Source organism: Ovis aries, chromosome 3 (assembly GCF_016772045.2).
Source record: "Ovis aries strain OAR_USU_Benz2616 breed Rambouillet chromosome 3, ARS-UI_Ramb_v3.0, whole genome shotgun sequence".
NCBI lineage: Eukaryota > Metazoa > Chordata > Mammalia > Artiodactyla > Bovidae > Ovis > Ovis aries.
The window spans coordinates 149,860,186-149,885,904 of NC_056056.1; the positions used below are offsets into that span (position 1 = coordinate 149,860,186).

At 42.2% G+C, this 25,719-nt stretch overlaps 1 protein-coding gene across 3 annotated transcripts in view; it reads right to left on the minus strand.

The window, feature by feature from the left end:
• The window catches only part of MYRFL (myelin regulatory factor like), a 121,404-nt gene that overhangs the window by 59,422 nt on the left and 36,263 nt on the right, over positions 1 to 25,719 (minus strand). For all 3 annotated transcript variants that reach the window (XM_060412793.1, XM_027967457.2, XM_042246922.2), the window contains 7 exons: positions 17,707 to 17,774; positions 17,358 to 17,610; positions 16,191 to 16,282; positions 9,398 to 9,548; positions 5,068 to 5,263; positions 2,963 to 3,039; positions 1,052 to 1,162 (listed from right to left, as the gene is read on the minus strand). In XM_060412793.1, the coding sequence (XP_060268776.1) occupies positions 1,052 to 1,162; positions 2,963 to 3,039; positions 5,068 to 5,263; positions 9,398 to 9,548; positions 16,191 to 16,282; positions 17,358 to 17,497 (767 nt within the window). In that variant the 5' untranslated portion in view covers positions 17,498 to 17,610; positions 17,707 to 17,774. The remainder of the gene's footprint in view (positions 1 to 1,051; positions 1,163 to 2,962; positions 3,040 to 5,067; positions 5,264 to 9,397; positions 9,549 to 16,190; positions 16,283 to 17,357; positions 17,611 to 17,706; positions 17,775 to 25,719) is intronic.

Sequence of the window (25,719 nt, forward strand, 5' to 3'; positions counted from 1 at the left end):
TTAGCTATCATCCACTGAGTGCTCAAAATGGGCCATGTGCTGGACTAAGCAGTTTATCTACATTATTTCATTTAGAACCCCAAAACAACCTTACTGGAGAAGGGTATGGGTATTAAACCGTTTTTACAGAACAGGAAAATGAATCTCAGGGAGGTTAAGTTCCATGCTCAAGGTCACCCAGCTAGTAAATGGCGGTATCAAATAGTCAAACTCAATTCCCTCCAACTCCAAAACCTTTGTTCTAAAATCAGTGGTTCCTAAACTTGAGCATGCATCAAATCAGCTGGAGCGGGGCCTGTTAAAATATAGACTGCTGGACCTCACCCCAAATTTTTGATCAGGTAGGTTTTTAGTGAGTCCCAACAACATGCATCTCTAATAAGTGTCCAGGTGATACCATCTCTGCCAGTCCTGGGAGCACATTCTGAGAATCACAGGTGTAAATCTTTAATGCAAATATACTTTCAGTCAAAAAAGGATACAGCAGAGCTTAGGAGCTCAGGGCATTAAAGTAGTGACCAGCACACAGAATTCGAGAAATGCCATCAATCCTCAGCCCTCAGCCAGTCACAAGACATGAACACATGGTCCCTCTAAATGCAGCTGTCTCCAACCTTCTTGGCACAAAGGGCCAGTTTCATGGGAGACAGTTTTTCCACGGACTGGGGTGGAAGGGGCATGGTTTCAGAAAGATTCAAGTGCATTACATTTATTGTGCACTTTGTTTCTATTATTGTTACATCAGCTCCACTTCAGATCATCAGGCATTAGATCCAGGTGGTTGGGGATTGCTGCAGAAGGATCATGGGGAGAATGAAAACAAGCCACCCGGAGGCTGGGCAGGAGAGGAGGCATCGCAGGGTGTGAGGAAAGGACGGTGTCTAAGGGTGAATGAGATGTGGCAACAGCAGAGTCAGAGAAGGGAGGAAAGCAGCTGAGGGAGGCCAAGGGGATCAGAGGGGGCTCTGGGGGCCCTGGGCTGTCAGGTAGCATAACCAGCTACCCGCCCCCCACACCCCACCCGCCCAAGGCATACACACCACGCCAGTACCTCTGGTCAGGGTTTGGCTTCCCCTTCTTTCTCATGTTATTTGCTGTGGTTTCACTGAAGTGTAACCGGCCCAGAGTTACTTTGGTGACCTGGTCGGCCAGCAGGTTAATTCTAAAGCAAACAGCAAAAATACCAAGAGACTGTAAGAGAACATAGTTCTTGATCATATCTGATTCATTCTTAGATTCTGACGTATGTTTAGTCCCCCATTCTTATCACACTGTGGAGGACACTGATTTTTAAGATAATACCCAGCCTGGTCCGGAATGGCTGCCAGGGAGTTACTCTTTGCTTAGTCACTAAGTCATGTCCAACTCTTTGAAAACTCATGGATTGCAGCACACCAGGCTTCTCTGTCCTTCTCAATCTCCTTGGCTCAAATTCACATCCATTTAGTCAGAGATGCCATCCAACCATCTCATCCTCTGTTGTCTCCTTCTCCTCCTGCCCTCAACCTTTCCCAGCATCAGGGTCTTTTCCAGTAAGTTGGCTCTTCGCATCAGGTGGCCAAAGTATTGGAGTTTCAGCTTCAGCGTCAGTCCTTCCAATGAATATTCAGAGTTGATTTCCTTTAGGGTTGACTGGTTTGATTTCCTTGCAGTTGAAGGGATTCTCAAGAGTCTTCTCTAGCACCACAACTCGAAAGCATTATTTCTTTGGTGTTCAGCCTTCTTTATGGTCCAGCTCTCACATCCAAACATAGCTACTGGAGAAACCATAGCTTTAACTATATGGACCTTGATCAGCAAAGTGACATCTCTACTTTTTAATACGCTGTCTAGGTTTGTCATAGCTTTTCCTCCAAGGAGAAAGTGTCTTTTAATTTCATAGACTAGAAATGCTCATTCAGCAACAGTTCAAGCCCAGACTACCTGGCTCTGAAGGGCTTGTTCTCCTACACTGGGGCTCTTTGATCTCGACAACAGGAGAGAAGCCCTGTTATCTGCGTCACTTTCGCTACACTGCTCTCCTCCTGACAGAAGCAGATCCTCTAGGTTCCTGGTGAACTCCTTCTCATCTCCTTCACGCATTTGCCCTCTCCTGACCTGACTGTGGGAAGCTGTCTGCTCCTAAGGTAGACCACACACAGCCTCCCAGCAAGGGAAAACCAGAGGTACCAGGCAAGTTCAGAGCTGTCTGTACACGCTGGAGCTGCAGGCTGAGCTCACACCTGCTCTGTCCAGGCTCTAGCACCATCTTCTTCCCCAAATAGGACTGACTCAGGCTCAAATCATCCCCAACCAGTCAGTCAAAAAGCAAGTCTCACTTATTTGATATGGCAAGGTCCACCGTATTGTTTTGGATGATCCCAGTCCTGTGGCTTTCTTTTTTTGAAATACTATTTTCATTTATTTCTTGGGCTGCACAGGATCTTAGTAATGACATGTGGACCTGGTTTCCTGACCAGAAATTGAACCCAGGCCCCCTGCATTGGGAGCACAGGGTCCTAGCCACTGGATCACTGGGGAAGTTCCCCGCATTCTTTCTATTTTAGGGCTCATTAAGCAATCTAACAGCAGTGCTTTAAGAAACAAGATAAATGAATTATAAGCACAGCATGGATCCTGAACCTTAATATCAATTCAATCAATAGCATGCTGATTTAAATGAAAAATCGAAAGAAAGATCTAATTATATTCTGTCTCAGGAAACCGAAGTTGTTAGCAAGGTTGTCAGTAATAAATATTCTGTAAATAATGATGACCTAAAAGATGGGGCTTTTATACAGATTTGTTTGCAATTATTTCAATATATCTTACCTACTTTTGTTGATAAGCATGTGTTCATAATACTAACACATTATTACTAATTTAGTTTGTATCATGGAATTCTTTTAAAATAAAATAAATTTGGCAATAGATTTTCTTCCCAAAATATGTTCACAAGAGAATTCAGAAAAGAAGTTCTTACTTAACAGGATTGAAAATCTTTTTGCTTCTGTCTGCTTGGGACTGTTCAATAGCAATTATTTGATTGGTGGCTTCTACCTATGTAGAATAACAAAAAGTAATTACTTCATAACTAATTTCTTTATTAATTAAAACATTCATTAGTAAATAATTTTCAATTACTTGAAAAATTTCCCAAGGCATTATGTTAAGCAGTTGGCAAGAGGCACGAGTCACTGAAGGAATGTATAAGGCAAAGACCCTGACCTTAAAGCAGTGTGCTCTTGGAGAGAAAAGAAACAAACACCTAAAGAGCTAAACAAAGAAAACACAAGACAAGAGAGAACTTCAGGTTAACAGGGAGTAAAGAGCAGACTATGGATCTTCACGACCCAGGGATTGAACCAGGGTCTCCTGCATTGCAGGTGGATTCTTTACCCACTGAGCTACCAGGAAATCCCCCAAACACAAGAGCAAGGCAGCTCAACAGCTCCATGCACTCATTTATGCATTCATTCTTTCACTTCGTACATGTTTGCTGAGCACCTGCTTTGAATCAGGCATTGCATTAGGCAATAGAGGTGAGAAGACAACACTAACAGAAATCTCAGCCCTTTCAGAGCTTATTAATAAGAAATAACAATAAACAGTAAAAATAAAAAAAAACATAGGAAATGACATTTATTCAATAGTTGCTACAAAGTCTTCTTGTTATTAGTGAAGAGTAGCAAGTGTCTGCTGGTATCTGCCCTATGGCTTGTAGGTATCTGCATAGTCACTATCTTTCTGGAAAGCAATTAGGCAACCAACATCAAGAGTTTTAATACTGATTATATGTTCAATGTGCAATGCCTATTCTGGAATTTATTCTCATACAAAAATGAATATGCCTGGATGTTCACTGCAAAAAAAAATTTACAATAAATTTGTATTACCAAAAAATTTATAATAATACAAGAGTTAATATGGTATCTTGATATAATGGAAAACCATATCATCTTGGTAAATAATATTTTATAGTCTTTAATGATATTATATAATGCTATTTATTTTAATAGTAGAAAAAAATAAGGAAAAATTAAGTTATTAAATTGTGGATCCCAAGTATGAATGAATTTTATCTCTTCTTTCATACTTTTCTATTATATTTCATAATGTCCACAATGGACTCATATTACTTCCATAACCAGAAATATATGTTTTACTATTGTGTGCTTGCTGTTTATTTTATTTTGGTTTGGTTTGCATTGGTTTTATTTAAGAGCTTGGTTTGGAGCAAGAGCAGCTGATATGTTTAGCTGTGAAGCACCACTTTGGGAGACTCGGTGCCTGAGCCCAGGTTAGTGATCAGAAAAACATGTATGCAGATAATGGATATTCCCCACCCTAAGGAGCTGGATCTGAGGTAATACTGCAATAAATCCTTGTTGAGCCCTCAGAAGTCATCCTATCTGCATTCTAATCCCAGCTCTATTATTTACTATTTCGGGTGAATGGTGTGACTTTCCTGGGCCTCAGTTTCCCCTCTGTTAACTGGGAAAGAGGGAGCGTCGACTAGATTAGTGGTTCCTTGGCTCTTTAAGTTGCAGACTTCTTTGAGAATTTGGTGAAAACTATGAACCAACTGCATATGGGAACACACCAGCCTCAAAAAGAATAAACGAATTACACTCAGCAAAAGAAGTCCAAGATTTATGCACGAAAAACTTTAAAGCTGTAGTTTGAAGTGATGTTCTGCCAGATTCTGAATTGGCAGCTTCTATTTCCTATGTCTTGAAGTATTTATTCTTAGAGCCCATTCACCATGCTGTGAGGAAGCACAAGCTGTCCCACAGAGAGGTCTACATGGAGAAGAGCCCAAGGCCTCCCAGCTACCGCCCTCTTTGAGCTCCTGGCTGATGGCCAGTAGACTTACAGACACTCACGTGAGCCATCTTGGAAAGTGGATCCAGCTAATGACTCCTGGGTAGAGCTGAGCCCTGAGCAAGGGGCAAATTTTTGATCCAAACCAATGAGTGTTATTATTTTTAGTTGCTAAGTTTCGGGATAGATGGTTATGTAGCAACAGACAACAGGAATACTTACTAAACGTTGGCTGAATGAGATGAAACTAAATAAAAGACTTACCTTAACCCCAAAAGGTTTCAAGTAAAACATTTCTATTGGCTTTAGACCCATTTGGGTTTTGACAAATTTTGGACTTCCCCAAACTTGAATATGGATGGTGATCTGAAAATGGTTCTTCTTTTGGCAAACAAAAGCTTCATCTGCTGGTGAAAAATTAAATCCTTTGTCTGTGACGACTCGATAGCCTACATCGGGTCTATGAAAAGTGGAAGCAAGAAACCAGTCTTACAAATATTTTCTACACATTTTCTTTCATGAGCAAAATTAATTATACAAACATTTTAGCAAAATACATTTTGGAAAGTATCTTTTGCTATATCTGAAAAATGTGAAAGTGTTAGTCACTCAGTTGTGTCCGACTGTTTGCAATCCCATGGACTGTAGCCCGCCAGGCTCTTCTGTCCATGGAATTTTCCAGGGAAGAATACTAGAGTGGGTTGCCACTCCCTTCTCCAGGGGATCAAACTCGGGTCTCTGCATTGCAGGCAGACTCCTTACCAACTGAGCCACCAGGGAAGCCCTCTTGCTATGTTTAATCAATCAATTTTGTTAATTTTCACCAAGGAAATGAAAATGGTATTTCAGAACACAGCTGGCTATCTCACAGCTTTTTTCCTTCATGAGAAGGAAGTACAATTCTTCCCAAATGGAATCATTGTCTCCTCAGCCTGCCTTTTCGCTTTGTGTTTCCTAGATTTCTAACTTGACTCCACTACACAATAGAAAGACATTGGTTAGAAGTTGAGAAATTACTATATTACTCAGACATATCAAATATCTGGGATAGAATTCATTTTTTTCCTTCTTAAGAAAAATCTCTCATTTCATCAGCATCACCACACTGAAATAGTCCCTCAGATGAATGACTACTCAGCTTCCTGGTAGTCAGATGAAAAAAAAAAGCAGACTGGTCAGAACTACCAGGAATAGCTTTCAACCAGATTAACCAGAGTCAGTCAAACTACTGATCGAAAACATGTTTTCACTAAAGTATGGCCATTTCCTTTTTATCCTTCTAATCTGATCATAGCACTGAATACCTACCTATGTTGTTTACTTCTGCAGAAAAAAAAAAAAAAATAGGATGATGGTGGGTTAGCTAATCAGACTCTTGCTTTATTTGTTTTATCAAATCATGTTCAAGAGCTATACTTTACATATACGTACATGCTAACTTGCTGCAGTAGTGTCCGACTCTTTGCAACTCTATGGACTGTAGCTCACCAGGCTCCCCTGTCCATGGAATTCCCCAGGCAAGAATACTGGAGTGGGTTGCTATGCCCTCCACCAGGGGATCTTCCCAACCCAGGGATCAAATCCACATCTCTTATGTCCCACAGGTGTGTTCTTTACCATTAGCACCACCTGGGAAGTCCTTGTGTATTACATGCTTGATTAAATACTTTTTAATGTTAATAAAAATAAAACCGATTAAACATGCAACATTATCAAGTAGAAAAGAGAACATAAATGGTGAAAATTTTGGTAATTTTTTCTGTGTGTGTTGTAAGTATGAAACTTAATTTTTAATGCATCAAGTTTCCTAAATGTTCCTCAGGAAAAGAGCTCCTTCCTAGAACAACACACAGAGATGGCAGTTCTTCCTGCTTTGCTAGCTCTCTGCTGCTATGTGGGTCTTTGCTTCCTGGGATCTCAGTTTGGATGGCTGCCATTTAATGAACAACACAGACTTTCTAAATTTTTTTCTAATTTCAGTGACAGAAATATGAATGGATCTCTTGGGAAAAGAGCATTCATGTTCTTGGCAAGCTAAGCACCTCACCAATGGATCAAGTCACTAGGTCACTGAGTACCCTCAAAGTCTTCTCAGATGGCACAGTGGTAAAGAACCTGCCTGCCAATGCAGGAGATGCAGGAGACATGAGTTCTGTCCCTGGGTTGGGAAGATCCCCTGGAGGAGGAGGTGGCAACTCACTCCAGTATTCTGGCCCAGAAAACTCCATGGACAGAGGAGCCTGGGGGCCTCATGGCATCTCGAAGAGTCCGACAGGACTGAGGGACTGAACAGGAGCACGAACTGATCACAGGCCCCACAGTCACAGCGCCCTCCAGCAGCAACGGGAAAATCCACTGAATGAAGGGTGTGATAAAAGCAGGTATTTTAAGGCATCTGGGACTTTACACTGACTCAGGTTTCTGTAATTTGCTTGTCAAAAGGCTAGATGGATTGAATTGTATAGATTTTACTACAGAGGGTAGTAAGAACAGTTTTGATTAAGAAAAAAAAACAAAGGAAATATTTTTGTGTGTGATCGTCTATGTTTCACTGTCAAAAACTCTGAAGAAAAAAGGTAAGATTTGCAGCTCAGGTACGAGCATTAGCCTGAAATTTAAAGACAGCTGTAAGCAGACACTATATCAACCCATAAAAATTATACAGTTGAAGAGTATTCTGAATTTTTAAAAAATGTCTGATTATAAAAATTATGCTATTTACCTAAGAGTAGTGATTCTGCTTTTGATATCAAAAGTTAATTATAAAATCAACTAAACTGGCCTTTTTAAAGGTCTTTAACACAAGTTGTAAATATCATTCAAAAAATGTAATAAAATTTTAATCTCCTAACTTTATAACTTTCAGGTTATTTAGAAAAATTATGCTTCTGTAACGAGTTACATCTACTAATCTAAGCAGAGGCAAGTGATTTTCCATCTCAGCGATGTGAGTAGTGAATTTAAGACTTCCTGAGTTCTAATCCAGATGAATATCGCCTATCTTTTTTGCTTAAGAAAAGTGAGTTATGGCTAAGCATTCAAAATAAATCTGCCTCTACATCTTTGAGTTGATACTATTCATGTATCTTTTTTTTTCCAGATCAGTGAAGCATAGATGGACTGCTCAGATAAAGTTAAAAAAAACCTACTCAAGTAAGAAAAGAGAGAACAGTTACCTTGAAAACTTGATCAACTCAGATACATTACAGACTAGGAAGCATTACAGGTTTTGATTAAAATACTGTGCTTATGTGTGACAGTTTCATATCTGGGTACTCATACGTAAGATACTATATGGAACAACTGCCCCAAAACCATTAAATGAAGTCTGACTCAAAACCAGGACCTTTGGATCCTTCTTTTCTTTCTCTATTGCACACAGCGGCAAAGATACAAGTTGCAACATTTCAGTGATACAACTAGCAACTTGCTTGTTTTTGTCTCCTATTAAACACATTGAGTCCCAAAGTCTAACTCCTCAGATTTTAAGGAGAAGATTTCTTCCTTCTAGTTCATCCAACATAAAATTCCAAGTGATAAATTTTGCTCTTAAAAAACTGTTGGGATTAACATATATACACTACTGACACTATGTATAAAATAGATAACTGATGAGAACGGACTGTAGAGCACAGGGAACTCTAGTCAGTGCTCTGCGGTGACCTAGATGGGAAGGAAATCCAAAGAGGGATATATGGATAAGAATAGCTGATTTACTTTGCTGTACAGTTGAAACTATAAGCAACTATACTCCAATAAGAATATACAAAATAAAAAATTATTTGGAGTTTGAAAAATACCTTGAAGACCCTCAAGTTTGTAGCCCAGCATTTCTCATTTCATGTTTTATTTATTAATTGAAAATCATATTCTTTACCCATTAACACATTTTAGTGTTTCAAGAAGGCATTTACAATCAGTGAAAATTCTAGAAGAGCTGGCTAAGTAAATTATATCCTAAGGAATAAAGAGAAAGCTTAAAAGATCTTTAAGAGCAATTGTGCATAAGTCTACATTTATTTCTTGAAACTATAATGTCATAAGAATAGGATGAAAATTTTCTAGTTTAAGAATATTTTGTATGGTTTGATTTCAGTCTCTTAATATAAAGCCACCCTCAGCTCTGATCACTACAGGCTATATTGACAATAAACTAACAGTACTGAATTGCAACATTGATGCTGGGGGAGCTAACAATTTAATATGCCCCCCAAAATAATTCTATGAAATTTTCAATTGACTGCAGGATTAAATATAAGTGATTTGGGAAATCTCCATTTTCCAGCTTTTAGTTAAAACTGGGCATTTGATCTCAAAAAGATTCTCTCTTCCTCCATCATTTAGTGGGTAAATTATGAGTTAGAATTACAAATCTGGATTCTTGAAGACCAAAACTCATGTCCCAACTGTTTATTGTTAAAATGCAAAACATAAGAAGCAAGACACAATTTCTCACTGACAAATTCCATTTGATCAGAGGTAGCATCAAAGCCCAAATAACTTGGATTTAGCACTGCCTTGCTCCCCAGCCAACCATAGGGTTAGCCCTGCCTTGCTCTCCAGTCAACCATAGGGGTTCCCTAAGGCCACTTACAGTTTTTCATATTGACTGTTTAATAAGCTATGCCAAGGAACACTTCGGTATGGCTGCCACTTCAAAGCAGGAGAGGGCTGGTCCGCAAGCATCATGTTCTGTGTCTCACTGTCCAGGTCTTGCACTTCGATGCTGTGACTCCTCCCTGTCACTGCAAAGAAACTGGTATGTTAGATCTTCCCTCAGAGGCTGTTTTCCCTAGACTCACAGACAACTGCATGGAGTGAATGCATAGTCCACGTATGAGGCAGAATGACCCTGTGGGGAATGACAAGTGTTGGGAAGCAGGGGCATGTGGCTAGGTTTGTTTCCTCATCTGTAAATTGAGCAGCTTGGGGCAGTGATTCTAAGGTGACAAGGTGAGCATTTGTTGCCCTCAGTGTCTATCTACTCTATTTCCGATATGGCATCTCTTCATTCCCAGTCTGTTTGGTTCTAGTGAATCCCATTCCCAGCCCAAAGAGGTGCAGTTTGAGTGAAGTCCATTCCCAGACTGAAAGGGTAGGGAACCCAGGCTTAATCAATAGAACTACAGCGTTCACTATTTGCATCAGTAATTGTACATATATGGCCTAATTCAATCCAAGAAACGTGGGCCTCTGTGCTTTAGGGGAGATAGGTTCAGAGATGCTGACTCTTTTCCATGAGGTTTGAATCTAAGACACATCCCCCCAAACTCCTGGCACCATTCTGGGACAAGAGAGAAAAGCCTGTCTGGAAATGAACCGGCACAGCAGAAGGTAGAGTTGAGCATGAACACACCCAGTCCCAACGGCATAGTTTGAGTTCTGGCACCCAGTACTAAATCTTGGGTTACAGGAGCCAATAAAGCCCCTCGTTTTGATTTTTTGTTTGGTTGCTGCTTCAGGCAGTTTGAGGGTTTGTTTTTAAATTGGTTTTGTCCTTTGCTTCTTTCTTTTTGCTCTTTACAACCAATACATTCTAATTTGTTACAGGTCCCTGGTGACACCAAGATTCTGTGGTCTCGCTTTTTTAAGTTATTTATTCACTTAATGTCTTACTTCCTTCAATTGCAAAACAGAAATTCAAACAAGTGTCCTGCCCGTCTTGCAACAGCACACAAGCAGAATATCATAACACAAGTGAAAGCACTTTTAGAAGCTAATATTAAAACCAAGATAAATTAGCAGAGAATGCTTTGTTAGAAGTTAGTATTAACTATATGAAACTGCTTCTTTTGTACATCAAAAAATGGTCCAATAACAGCAATTTCGCATATGCAAGTTTCTAGTTTTGCATAATCCTTGCAAGTTGTCTAATTTGAGTATGCCTCCAAAACTTATGATTCAACCACAGAAAAATTTTATGTAAATCCTATTAAGATGTTTGCTGTTTCCCTTTTCTGTGAGCTCCCTACCATCACTCATGCCTCATACCAGGAGTGAAAGGGAAATTGTGTACATAAAAACTGGTGATGGCTATAAGCAACAAGTCAGGATGTGACACCACCTTCTATACAACGTGCACTTAGCCCACTCACCGTTCTGTCTTTCTTTATACTTTTATTGATGACTTCTTAAATAAATACCAGAGCTACTTCAGTTTGCTTTGTATCCCAAATGTCCCAGAAACTGTTTTTCATGAGATATCACTATTAGATGTCACCTAAGCAGAACATCTATTTTTTGAGTTCTGTGTACAACCATTTTGGAAAAGGATTTTCTCAAAATCCTGAAAAACTTTTTCCCAGCTAAGAATACATAAGGTCAGCAATCCTTGGAGTTCTTCACGTCCTCACTCCTCCAAAAGTCACCTGTCTTAAACTTTTCAAAACAAACAAAAAACCTTCTGCGGTTCTCCTGTTCATACCAAGTTCAAAGAAAGGGAGAAACTAGTTCTTCCATCTTTCCTTTCTCCCTCCTGCAGCGGAGAGAGGATAAAGGAAGTTCAAGAGCTTGGAGTTTGGAACCATATGGGACTGGGTTTGAATCACAACTCCACATTTTACTGGCCAATTAGGAAGCGGTCTAACATCTCTAGGCTTCAGTTGCTTCACCCGCAAAATGTGAGGAACAATATGATGCCTCCCAGAACTGCTGAAGGAAGTCAGTGAGTCATGTCTGCAAGTGTTTGCCAGCATGTCTGCCTCCAGAGAGAGTTTAAACAATGGTGCCTTGGGTTAGTGTTAGCAGCGCTGTCCTTATCACAGGTACTAGTTTTTCTCAGGTGACTCAGTTCTTCCTAAGAAGCTTTAGCGAATACTTCTTTCTTGGCCTCCGTGGCAACTCTGATGTGAAATCATGTTGCGGGCCTGCGTGAATACCTAACTCAGACCCTTTCCTACTCAAGCGTGGCAGTAAGGTGGCAGGGGAAGCAATCAAAGGTCAGCTCTACCCCTCTGGGTGCTGGCAGGGAGGGCAGGCAGGGGTAAGGGGTTCCTTACTACCAGTGCCACCCAGGAAGCCCTTACTGAAGTATGATATTCATGAAAAAGAGTGCACAGGTCATTAGTACACAGTTTGATACTTTTTAATAAAATGAGTTATACTGGGTAACTACCTCTAGATCAAGAAAGAGGATGCTTTTCAGCACTCTAAAAGACATGCTCATGCTCTCTCCTGGTGACTACTTTCTCTTGCTCAAGAATAATCACTATTCTGATCCGATACCATAGAGAAGTTTATAGAAATTATGTAATATCATCTGTGCTCTTAGGTATTGCTTATGTGGTCATTCGTCATTGTTGCAAATGATAGCAGTTCGTTTGTTTTTCTTGCTGTATAGTATTCCATTCGTGGCTATTATAACTAATGCTAGTATGAATGTCTGTGGGAACTGTCTGTTATGGGCATTTGTATATACTTCTGTTCAGTGTATTCCTAGAAGGGGACTCACTGGACCATTGGATATGTTTCAGTAGATGTAGCCAAAGAGATTTATAAAGTGACTACAAGGTAAGGATTCTTAACCCCATTTAACAAATGTAGAAATTGGGGTTCAAAGACCAGAAACACTTGTTCAGTGTCAAAACTGTTACCTGGAATAGATGGATTCAAAACTTCTCTCCATGCTGCACTGAGGAAGTCTTGAGAAATGTAACAGAAGAGAGAAGCGGAAGTGTGAAGGCAGCAAAGTCTCAACTTTTGGGAGAAAACTCACAGCTTGCATCTGAATGTCTTTCAAAATATTTTCTTTTACTTTACTTTTTTTTTTTTTTTTTGCTGTATTGCATGTGGGATCTTAGTTTCCCAATCAAACCTGCACCCCTGCAGTAGAAGTGCAGTCTCAACCACTGGACCACCAGGGAAGGCCCTATATTACTTTTTAAATAAAAAAAAACTCTTGGTGAAGTAGAAATTATGATTCTCGTGTGATAATCAAGAAAGTCAGGCTTGAAAAGTCCATGATTCCTGGAGACACGAGACAGGTACTTTTCCTGATTCTACACTGGAAATTCTTTCTCTTTGGGCTAATGACCATGAGTCTGTAGTTAAAAAACATTCATGCATTCGAAGTTTAAACCATAGAGGGCCATGAGCTCTCTTATATTTAGAATTTTCATCAGACAGGACCCGGAATCCTCTCATATTTGGGGTCCAGACCACATGGGGCCAGGAACCAGCTGGCAGAAGCCTGCCCAACACCTACTCTCTCTCTAAGCAAGTTTTTACATCTGCCTCCAGCAACCCAGTAATTCTACGTTGTGAACCCAATAAATGGGCATCTTGGAACCCTTGACCAACATGAACTGCTGAGAAGAAATTCACCAGAAAAACCTTACTGATTGATTTAGGACATCTTCCTGCATCAAAAATTCTGCCTGTAAAACTAGCTCCTCCTTCCATTCCCCATATGCCATTTCTCCAGGACCTTTGTAAAACTCTTGGTCTCTACAACAACAAATATGAGTTCCCCAGTGGAAGACTTCTGCTGAAAGCATAGCATTTGGATTAAGTAGGTTTTTTTTTTTAAATTCCCCTGGGAACCTGCTCATTTTCATTCTGGAATTGCTATCTGGCGCCGATTATCTTTAGAAGGCTTTTCAGGGACCTTTGAATAGAATTTAAATAAGGAATGCAAGACTTCTGCTGTGCTGGGACATTTCAGTTACTTCTCTATGACTATTCTCCAGAGAGAGTGACACATCAATGCCCTCCCTAGGGATAGGCTGCAGCCCATCATCACAGGATGGAGCTGACTTCTGAAATGGCCAGGAGAATTTGAGTAGCAATCTAGCTGATGAGAAAGCTCTTGGAAGGTTTGGGTGACTTACTCAAAGTACTCTCAGTGAGCTGGTGCATCTGTGGGAGAGTGAACAGATGGTCCCCTCATCTGGCTAGAAATTTACTCAGCTTTTGTGTTTAAGAAGCATAAATAAGCAGCAGGCAGTACACAAGGATCCTTGAAGAAATCAGAGTAACCATGCATAGGAAGGTAGATGGAGAGCTCTATATTATTCAGAAACAAGGCTTTAATTAGCGTTCTGTGTTTCTAAGGTTGAATAAGGAAAATCAAGGCAGCTGCTGGCCATGTTGGGACCATGCAAAAGACAAGAAGGCAGTAGAGGTTTGGTTTATATGATGGCTGGATGCCCGGGGCAGTACGACCACAGCACGTCCGGGGAGTGATGATGTGTGGGACTTGGCCAAGTGAAGTCATCATCCAGCGAAGGACTCCCACAGCCCGTGACGGAGCTGAGGCCAGATGTCCCTAAACAAACCATCAGGCTCCCCGGGACTCAGAGGACCAATTCTCATCACGTGGCTGTGAAAGGCAAAGGCAGCAGTTTTCTCACCTGAGCAGGCGAGAAGGCCACGGGCACCTCCTGGCTGGGCAGCATAAACCTCTAGAGTGCGGGGACAAGAGTTGCAGGGGAGCCTTAAGAGGAAAATCTTGGGCTTCTGGCCAAACCGATGAGTAGGAATAAAAGAGACGTGATTTGGTATCCTGAGCTGGGGGCACTGTTCACACTGCCTACGTTAGCTATTTACAGTGGGTAGTAAGATTGGCATGGAATAGTGTCCTTTCCCCTAATAAGTGTCATAGCACTTACTCCAGAAATTCAGAAGTTCAAGGCTTCAGGCTCAAACACTTCAGTTTGTTCTCAATTTGATCAGGTCCCTAAGCTCAAAACATGATGCGCCACGTGATATATAAGACAAAGAATGAGGTGGGCTGACCACTTGGGCATTGTATAACCTGGTGCAGCCAAGAAATTAAGAGACGCTTACTCCTTGGAAGAAAAGTTATGACCAACCTAGACAGCATATTCAAAAGCAGAGACATTACTTTGCCAACTAAGGTCCATCTAGCCAAGACTATGGTTTTTCCAGTAGTCACGTATGGCTGTGATAGTTGGACTGTGAAGAAGGCTGAGCCCCGAAGAACTGATGCTTTTGAACTGCGGTGTTGGAGAAGACTCTTGAGAGTCCCTAGGACTGCAAGGAGATCCAACCAGTCCATTCTGAAGGAGATCAGCCCTGGGATTTCTTTGGAAAGAATGATACTAAAGCTGAAACTCCAGTATTTTGGCCACCTCATGCGAAGAGTTGACTCACTGGAAAAGACTTTGATGTTGGGAGGGGTTGAGGGCAGGAGGAGAAGGGGACGACAGAGGATGAGATGGCTGGATGGCATCACTGACTCGATGGATATGAATCTGAGTGAACTCCGGGAGTTGGTGATGACAGGGAGGCCTGGCGTGCTGCGATTCATGGGGTTGCAAAGAGTCGGACACGACTGAGTGACTGAACTGAACTGAAAAGACTTCTAAAATGGTTTTTGTTGTTGTTTTAGTAGCTCAGTCATGTCCAACTCTTTTGCAACCCCCATGGACTGTAGCCCTCCAGGCTCCTCTGTCCATGGAATTTCCCAAGCAAGAATACTGGAGTGGGTTGCCATGCCCTTCTCCAGGGGATTTTACAAAATGTCAAAGATCTATTGGGAATCTGCTAATTGGAAGCAAGTGCTAAGGAAGCTCAACTCTCTACCTTCTTGCTCCCCTGGAGAAATCCTCTCAAGTCCTGCTTCTCCCAGTAATTTCCTTTCCATGAGCCAGCAGCAGCAGCATCGCCCAGGAGCATGTTAGGAATGCAGAATTTCAGCCCACACCTCACACGCACTGAACCTCAGCATCTGCATGTTACTAAGATCCCTGTTGTTTGTGTGCACATCTGTGTTGAGAAGGATTCCACTGAACGAAGCACTGAGCACACCAGCAGGCTCTGCAGGTGCTGCCACACTGCACAGCCTCCCCAGGCCTAGAGCCCAGGTCCCCCAAGACACAGCTGCCCCCAAAACTGAAAGGACCAGCATTTCATCTCTGCCAGAGTCAGACAGTGGCATCTTTTCCCAGGAGCACCTGTATGACCCCACCGAAGACTGCATGAAACATTACATCAAGAAGGAAGAAACAGGATTTCCCTGGCGGCTCAGTGTTAAAGAATCCGCCTGCCAATTCCAGAGACACAGGTTCCAACCCTGGTCCAGGGAGATCTCACACACCGTGGAGCAATTAAGCCCATGTGCCATAGCTACTAAACCCGCGCTCTAGAGCCCAGGAGCCACAGCTACTGAAGCCCAAGCACTCCGGAGCCTGTGCCCTGTAACAGGAGAGGCCCCTGCTCACCACAACTAGAGAAAAGCCCGCATAGCAATGAAGACCCAGCACAGCCAAAATGTAAATACATAAATAGAATTATGAAGATGGAAGAAATAAACTCCCAGAGCATATCATCGCCCTTCTATGAGAGAGAAAGTGGTTTTTAGGGCTACTCCAAGACTGGTAAGAGTCCCTTATTTAATGGCAGCAAGGGGCCCCGGGTTGGCTCACTGGGTCTGGAGTGGTAGGTCCCCACGTGACAGTCCCCGGAGTCCCCCAGCTCCTGTGTGCACTTTCTCTTCTTGGTTGGCGGCAATGAGACTCTAGAATCAAGAACCCAAAATAAGGTTAGGATTTTTCTTTGTTCTCCATGTCACATTAAATCAAATTAAATTTCCCAGGACTCTGCTCTTGACCTTCCTAATTCTAGTTCAAGTTTCTTGCATCCTACTTGTCTGTAATACTGGGTTGATACATGGAGTGGACGGAGCAAGCTCCTATTCCATGAGCTCTACCAGTCTGAACTTAATTTTCCATTATCCAATGGGTCTGGAATTCCTGTATTTGAAAAAAATAGACAGACAACATTTCCAAAGGCAGAAACCAAGACAGAAGACAGAAGATACTTAAAATTTAAGGGTACATTTTACACCTGAAATTGTTTTTCACGTGGAATTTTGTCACAGTGTTGGATGGCCTTTACTCTTTTGATCATCCTCTAGACCCAGAGGAAGGAATGAAAGAGAGGGAAGGAGGAATGGAAGGGAACGAGGAAGAAAGAATATTGATTGACACATGAATACTGATTGAAAGACAATTGACACATGAGTTTCAGGAGCTTTCACAAATTACTTGAGTGGTCTAGCTGAGGCTTCAAACGCAAAGAGTGCTTTCTCATTCACCCAGAATTATCCCTCTACATTTCTGACATTTTGACTTTCCATCACACTTGGGTTCAGTGGGTTGTTATTTAAAAACTCATCTAAAGCCAAGGGTACTGGGTATCTGATCTGTGTCTCAACACTGCCATCTACTGGAAAGGACTATACAGTTCATTCTACCAGCACTGGGGAGAGGGGCTGGCTGGACTTTCAAAACTAAGTATCTACAAACATCAACATGAATCAGTATACATAGGTATACATATGTCCCCTCCCTCTTGAACCTCCCTCTACCTTCCTCCCCACCCCACCCCTCTAGGTTGTTACAGAGTCCCAGTTTGAGTTCCCTGAGTCATACAGCAAACTCTATCTACTTTACATATGGTAATGTAAGAAATCAACACAATTCTGTAAAGCAATTATCCTTCAATTAAAAAATAAATAAATTTTCAAAAATTAATTTAAAAATAATAAAAAAAAGAAGACAAACAAGTAAACTAAGTATCTAGCCCTTTACCCAGGACTGTGGCACAGAGGCTGCTGATGGTAAGAACAACCAATTCCCCCAGACACAGACTGGTCCAGGGGGCTCGTGAGGTGACTGGCGTCTGGGTAGCAGTTGTGAAAGGCACTGTGGGGATGGCCAGAGCTGCTCATTTCAGACGAGCTGTGCGACTGGTGTGCAGGCGGAATCCCAGGTGCATTTGCCGAATGGAGGAGGCCAACTGGTGTCCCCGGGGCTGTAGGCGTCAGAGTCGGACAGCACGCACCTGGGGGAACACGCAAGTGAGGGAGGCCTCTCTTTCCCGCCACACAGGGCCCAGGAGAAATGCAAGACTTGTGAGAGGGAGGTGTGTCGCACTCACCTTTGACCTGTGGAGGAGAGCAGGAATCTGATGCAGAATAGGGTGGGGTGTCCGGGAGCTGGCCTTGCCTGGGGATGAGAGACAGGCATTGCTTTTTTGTTGTAACCTATTCCATCATTATAGTTTTGTCACAAACTGGTAGTGTGTGCAGCAGCCCCCGGGGAGGGTTCTAGGTGCTCCTGGGGGCCAAAGCCCACCAGACCACGCCCAGCATCTTGTTGACTGGGCTTCAAGTCGAGCAGACCTGGCTCTGAATCCCAGCTCTTCCACTTCCTAGCTGTGGATCCATGAACAAGTACTTATGCTCTCCAGGCCTCCATTTCCTCACCTACAAGGTGGGAATAATCATGATGCCTCTTCAGAGCATCATAGTGAAAATTAAATGAGATACTGTGTATAAAGCCCATAACATACACCCCAAACACAATGAGTACTCAATAAAGTCTAATTAACATTAGCGTTGCTTCTTGACATTCTCAAAGCACTTACACCAGAGAGACGGTTGGGCCAAAGCAGTATAAAATATCACTACTAAGGCCCTGGCTTTCCATCTGTGTTCTGGGGAATCCTAAAGGTCTTGGAAGGAGTTCAGGTGTTTTATAAAAGAAAAATTGTAAATACCTGGAGGGGAAAATATTACAACTTTTTTCTGTTTTATATATTAAGGTGCAAGTAAAATTTTATTTTTTAAAAAAATGAGTACCACCACTAAAAAAAAGTGTGAAAATTTCTGTTTTAAAAAAACAACTCTACATATGTATACTTATGTATACCCACTGTTGTATGGCAGAAACCAACACAACACTGTAAAGCAATTATGCTCCAATTTTTTAAAAAAATGTTATTACAAGATAATGTCTATAAAAGAGTAAAAAACCACAAACCTATCTTTTATGCTCAAAAAGTTTCTTATGGCTCTGATTCCAAGTGATGTATAAGCACCACCATCTTCCACCTGACTCCCTTGCTGGAGAGTAAACTATCTTGTTTTTCTTGGTTAAGATTTCAACCTCATGCAACAAAGAGAGAAGCGAAAGTTGCTCAGTCGTGTCCGACAATTTGCTACCCCGTGGACTATACAGTCCACGGAATTCTCCATGCCAGAATACTGGAGTGGGTAGCTGTTCCCTTGTCCAGGGGAATAAAGTCAGAAGCCTGTCTTTATAAAGGTAATATAGAAACAATATAGAAAAGCTATATTTTCTCCTTAAGTTGGTCCTTTATAGTTTATTCATTTTTATTAATGAGAGAACATTCATTATCCTTCCTCCCAAAGCTCCACCCAAATGAAAGTAAAAAGGAATAAAGAAACACAAACATAAAAGGACACAGAGTCCATGAGTAGCGACCACAACCGACCATATTCCAGTAACAGTGTGGCAGACAGAAGTAGGATAGATGGTAACCGAATTAGCAGAAGGGAAAAGCAAAAACAAGACTGCCTGGGGATGGTAGAGGGGATGTAGGAGCCAACAAGACTTTTCCAAGTTGAATATAACTCCAACAAAGCCCAAAACACTGATGTCACCAGCAGCCTCTGAACCCAGGGATACGGTGGAGCTAAAAGTGAAAAAAACTGGGACTTCTCTGGTGGTCCAGTGGCTATGAATCTGAAGGTTCCCCACCCCTGGTGGGGGAGCCAAGATCCCACATGTCTCAGGGCAGCTAAGCCCACGTGCCACAATTCAAGAGCCCTCATGCCATGCTGTGCGCCACAACTAAGACCCTATGCAGTCAAAGAAACATATAAAAATATGAAAAATGAAAGTGAAATAAGTGAGTGAAAGTTTAAAGAAGGAATAGCTGGACCCTTAGATCAGTTTCCCCAACCTGCATAGTCTGGCAACTACCTCCATCTCCCCAACAGAAACTGGAAAGATTTTTGTTCTCCAGAGAAACAGATCCCGGGTGATTGTAGAGCTTTGGGACCAAAAATGGAAGGACTCATTAAAAGTCTAAATGCTGAAAGGTGAGACCCTTCTTCAACTTGGCTTTGCAAGCAACCAAGCTGACTTCCCACAGTAAGAAGATTGCTTCCTTAAAAATTCAGTGTCCTCAGGACAGGAGAGGGGGGAATGAGATTTGGAATTGAAAAGAAATAAAATGGCCAATCCCTGCCTGATCACCCTATAGTGAAACTCATTCTTTAAGACAGTGGTTTGCCAAATAACTTCTTAAACAGGAAAAAGCACTAAAAGACCAGACATTTTTCAGAGAGCCTTAACCGCTGAAGACAGAACAAACAACTAGATTCAAAAGGAATGCAAAAGAGTCACAGAGTTCTACATCTAATGACTGGTAAGTCCAACCAGACTTGACCCTCCCAAAGATAAAAATATCAACTCTGGGAAATTTTATATATATATATATAGTTGTTGTTTTTCAGTTGCTTAGTTGTGTCTGACTCTTTGTGACCCCATGGACTGCAACATACCAGGCTTTCCTGTTCTTCACCATCTCCTGCAGCTTGCTCAAACTCATGTCCATTGAGTAGATGATGCCATCCAACCATCTCATCCTCTGTTGTCCCCTTCTCCTCCTGCCCTTAATCTTTCCCAGCATCAGGGTCTTTTCCAAGGAGTCATCTCTTCACATTAGGTGGCCAAAGTATTGGAGCTTCAGCTTCAGCATCACTCCTTCCAAAGAGTATTCAGGGTTGATTTCCTTTAGGATTGACTGGTTTGATCTACTTGCAGTCCAAAGGACTCTCGAGTCCTCTCCAGCATCGCAATTTGAAAGCATCAATTCTTCAGCACTCAGCCTCTTTATCATCTTTTTTATGGTCCAACTCTCACACCTGTACATGACTGCTAGAAAAACCATAGCTTTGACTCTGCAGCCTGGTGGGCTACAGTCCAGAGGGTCACAAAGAGTCAGACACAACTGAGGAACTCAGCACACACTCATGCATATACCTGAAAATACTGAGAAGTAGACAACAGGAAGAAGATCTTGGAGGAGTTCTGAAACTTAGAAGAAAGTAATGGCATAGGGTGAGTTGGCTATTTACAGCTTTCAGCCTCAGGGCCAATTGGATAGCTAAAACTCCAATGTGTGTTAGTTGCCAGGTTTCTCTGTCCTTGGGATTTTCCCGGGAAGAATCCTGGAGTGGGTTGCCATTTCCTTCTCCAGGGGATCTACCTGACCCAGGGATCAAAACCCAGTCTGCCACAATGCAGGCAGATTCTTTACTGTCTGAGCCACCAAAACTCCAATAGAAACCCACAGTCTTTCAAGACTGAAGAATCAGAGAACAGAGCTGGGGGCAAACATAGCTACTGAAAGTGAGAGGGAAATCTTGCGAAAGAGGGATACAGAGAGGGGAAACCCTAAATTCTGTGTAAAAACCCTGGTCAAATGTGTGGCTGAACCATGAACCATCAACATGTCTTACAGAGGAATAAAAGTAGAAGAGACTTTTTAAAAGACAAATAATAAAGTGGCAGAATTAAATGCAATATCAATAATTGCATTAAAGGTTAATGGATTATATACTCCCATTAAAGGGAAGATATTGGAAGAATGGATTTTTAAAAAGCAAGACCCAACTATATGTTGCCTGCAAGAAACACTTTAAAGACTGATTAGTTGAAAATTAATGGAGAAAGAATATGAGTATGGGAAGACAGAAATGATTTCATGAATAATAGCTAAAATAGACTTAAAAAATAAAGAGACTCATTCAATAATAATAGAATAAATGGCAAAGTGTGGTCTCCTGGGGGTTGAAAGGAAGGCAAATTAAAAGGAGTGCAAAATAGATGTTCTCTTGAGCTGGTTGAAGTTAGTACATCCAGGACATCTACATGCTGCCTCCAAAGCAGCCAGGATTCCTTTCAGATTGCAGCCAGGCTGGATTCAGCACTTACTGAGTGCCTAGCATGTGCTCATGACTCTACTAGACACAGGCAGGACTTAACAGTGCTAAGATGTGGGCTTCCTGGGACTTCCTGGCGGTCCAGTGGTTAAGACTTGTGCTTCCACATCAGTGGGCATGGGTTTGATCCCTGGTGAGGGAAATAAGATTCCTCATGCCCTGCGGTAAAGCCAAAAAAAAAAAGAAAAAAAAAAGACATGGGCTTCCCATGAACACCCAGCTGGGACTATTCACAATTCTACAACCCAGTCCTCAGTTTTCTCCAGTGACTCCACCCGACACCTTCACATGCCACTTGCATCTTCTCTAAAGCTCTATTGCACAGTGACATCACCTCAGCAGAGTGCCCTGTACAGAGTTATTACTTAATAAATATGAATTACTGTTTTTACCTGACATATGGCCATAAATATGTGTGTGTATATAAATTCATATATCAAGAGAGTTTTCCTGACCACCAGTCTAACCTGGTAGAGTCTTCTCCCACCCCTTGCATTCTACCCTCCTACCCTACAGTTACTTTTCTTCATCTTACTGAACAACTTTATACAATCCGTCACTGTCTTTCTCTTCCCACTGGAGTCCGTAAGGACCTTGGAGCGCTAAGAGTGAATGCTGAAGGCATAGGAAGAGCTCTCCCCAGGAGCAGGCAATAAGGAAATGCATTGTCTTCTGAGAACTTAAAAACCAATACTTAAACCCACAGAAAGTCAATTTGCTCTTTGTCATTATAACCACACACCACTAAATCAAAGAAAAGTGCCTGGGTGCCCTGCAGGGCAGACTGCTTTACCACACTGCCCTCGGTAAACTGTTAGCAGGAACTTCATTGTTTTACTGTTGTACCCCATCATGCAATTACAAAGACTGCTGTTACTGAAAGTATTTTCTCCAGATTTTCATGTGTATGATTCATGTCCTCCCACACAGACATTCACTTATGAGCGTGTCTTAATACTGTGTGTGTGTGTGTGTGTGTGTGTGTGTGTGTGTATGTCTCCCGCATTGTGCCCGCTGGCAAGCATGAAGAAGTGAAGTCACTCAGGCGGGTCTGACTCTCTGCGACCCCATGGACTGTAGCCTGCCAGGCTCCTCCATCCATTGGATTTTCCAGGCAAGGATACTGGAGTGGGTTGCCATTTCCTTCTCCAGAGGATCTTTCCAACCCAGGGACTGAACCAGGGTCTCCTGTGTTACAGGCAGACTCATTAAAGACTGAACCACCAGGAAAATCCATGTCTTAATACTGTGTGTGTATGTGTGCGTGTATGTGTGTCTCCTGCATAGTACCCACTGGCAAGCATGTAGTAGGCACTTAATAAATAAATATTTGATCAAGCTTGGTACCCCCCACCTGGAAGCTGGGATGGGAAAGGGCCTTGGCAGAAATGTCATCACCAGATAAAGTTGCCCAAGAAAATCATTTTATGATAGGGCAGTGGAAGCAAGAAAAGCATGGTGCAAAGCAACTATCCTACAATTAAAAAAAAAAAAGACAAGCAAGCTGCCACCCCTCATCTTCAGCCCTATCTTGGCAAACTGCAAAGACCCTGACCCTCTCACCACTCTCTCCTGCTGCTTGAGAAATAGACAACTTTTACTTTTTAAAAAATTTTTATTTTTACTTTATTTTACTTTACAATACTGTATGGGTTTTGCCATACATTGACATGAATCCACCACGGGTGTACATGCGCTCCCAAACATGAACCCCTCTCCCACCTCCCTCCCCATAACATCTCTCTGGGTCATCACCGTGCACCAGCCCCAAGAATGCTGTATCCTGCATCGGACATAGACTGGCGATTCGATTCTTACATGATAGTATACATGTTACAATGCCATTCTCCCAAATCATCCCACCCTCTCCCTCTCCCTCTGAGTCCAAAAGTCCGTTATACACATCTGTGTCTTTTTTGCTGTCTTGCATACCAGCCATATTTTTCACAGAACTAGAACAAATAATTTCAAGATTTGTATGGAAATACAAAAAAACCTTGAATAGCCAAAGCAATCTTGAGAAAGAAGAATGGAACTGAAGGAATCAACTTGCCTGACTTCAGGCTCTACTACAAAGCCACAGTCATCAAGACAGTATGGTACTGGCACAAAGACAGACATATAGATCAATGAAACAAAATAGAAAGCCCAGAGATAAATCCACACACATATGGACACCTTATCTTTGACAAAGGAGGCAAGAATATACAATGGAGTAAAGACAATCTCTTTAACAAGTGGTGCTGGGAAAACTGGTCAACCACTTGTAAAAGAATGAAACTAGATCACTTTCTAACACCGCACACAAAAATAAACTCAAAATGGATTAAAGATCTAAATGTAAGACCAGAAACTATAAAACTCCTAGAGGAGAACTAGGCAAAACACTCTCCGACATAAATCACAGCAGGATCCTCTATGATCCACCTCCCAGAATACTGGAAACAAAAGCAAAAATAAACAAATGGGATCTAATTAAAATTAAAAGCTTCTGCACAACAAAGGAAAATAAACAACTTTTAGAGAGGACCTACTCTGGTCCAGTCACTGAGCTAACCCTTTGCATGTGTTGCCTCATCTAATGTCTGCTATGACTGTCTTTGCCCCTAACCCCCAGACAATGAAACAGACTTGATGAGGTTAAGTAATTTACCCGAGATTATTCATCTGGCAGCCAGTCAAACTGGAGTCAAAAGATCTAGCATCAGAGTTTATGCTCGAAGAGATCAAGGTGTTGGCGTCTCTGGTGGCTCGGTGGTAAAGAATCTGCCTGCCAATGAAAGAGACGTGGGTTTGGTCCCTAATCTGGGAACATCCCACATGATGCAAAGCGACTAAGTCCGTGCACACAGCCACTGATCCTGTGCTCCGGAGCCCGGAAGCCGGCGCGCCTGGAGCCTGCGCTCTGCCACAGAAGCCCATGCCCGCAACCATAGCGCAGCAACCAAGACCCCGCGCGGCCGAAAAGAAACAAATGAGACTATCTTTTAAAAAAGAATATGGTGTTTTTCGATACAGATATTTAAATATCTTAAACTCTTGACTGTAGGTTATGTCATTTTTTACAAATATCTTTAGAATTGATAAGTCATTGGTAATGCTTTAGCTCAGGATTCTGTTTAGCTTTCCTCCTACTGCATCCGTTTGAACCCAGAAATCAAACTGGTCGATGAACCCAGCCTTCAAAATGCTCATCTCACAGAATTACACAGACTATCCCACTCTCTTTCGCAACATCACAGTGAAGAGTTGATCAGCCCTACTATACCAGTGGCAGAACTAAAACATGCAGCTGGTCATTGACTCCTAACTCGTTTTGCCATCCAACTCCAATAAGCCAAGTCCAAAGTGAAACCTGGGCTTCCCTGGTGGCTCAGCAGTAAAGAATCTGCCTGCAATTCAGGAGACATGGGTTCAGTCCCAGGGTTGGGAAGATCCTCTGGAGAAGGAAATGGCCACCCACTCCTGTATTCTTGCCTGGAGAATCCCATGAACAGAGGAGCCTGGTGGGCTACAGTCCATGGGGTCACAAAGAGTCAGACACGACTTAGCGGGTAAACAACAACAAAGCGAAACCCAGAATACCAGATGCTTAAACTCAACCCTTAGAATGAAATGACATGAAACCTGGCGTTGATTCTTCATGGGCCTAATATGTCTGTAAGTTCCTCTCCTGTGAAGTCACCCGTGGAAATCTGTGATTGGATGTCGCCTCACTGCCCTAAGTTAGTTCCCTCTTACCCATCAGCAGCATCTCGAGGCCAGCCTAAAGCTTGGTGTGCCATTTACCTCCTTGAACACACTCAAACCAGACTGGATTACTTGGTTTGGGTCTTGGGAAGTGGTGGGGAAGGACATATATGCATGTGATGTAAAGTAGGGCTTCTCAGACTGTAACGTGTATGTGAATCCCACAGGGATCCTGGTGAAAGAGCAGATTTAGACTCAGCATTCGGGGTCAGGGCTTGAGGTATGACATTCTTAGCTTTCAGGCGATGCTGATGCTATGGCAACCTCACCCACACTTTGTGTAAAGGAAGGAAGAAGGAAAACCTCTGGGCATTTTTGAAGAAAACAAAGCCTGTCTTGAAGATCCACTGGTCACTTTTCCAGAGTCTTCTTTCCTCTACACACAT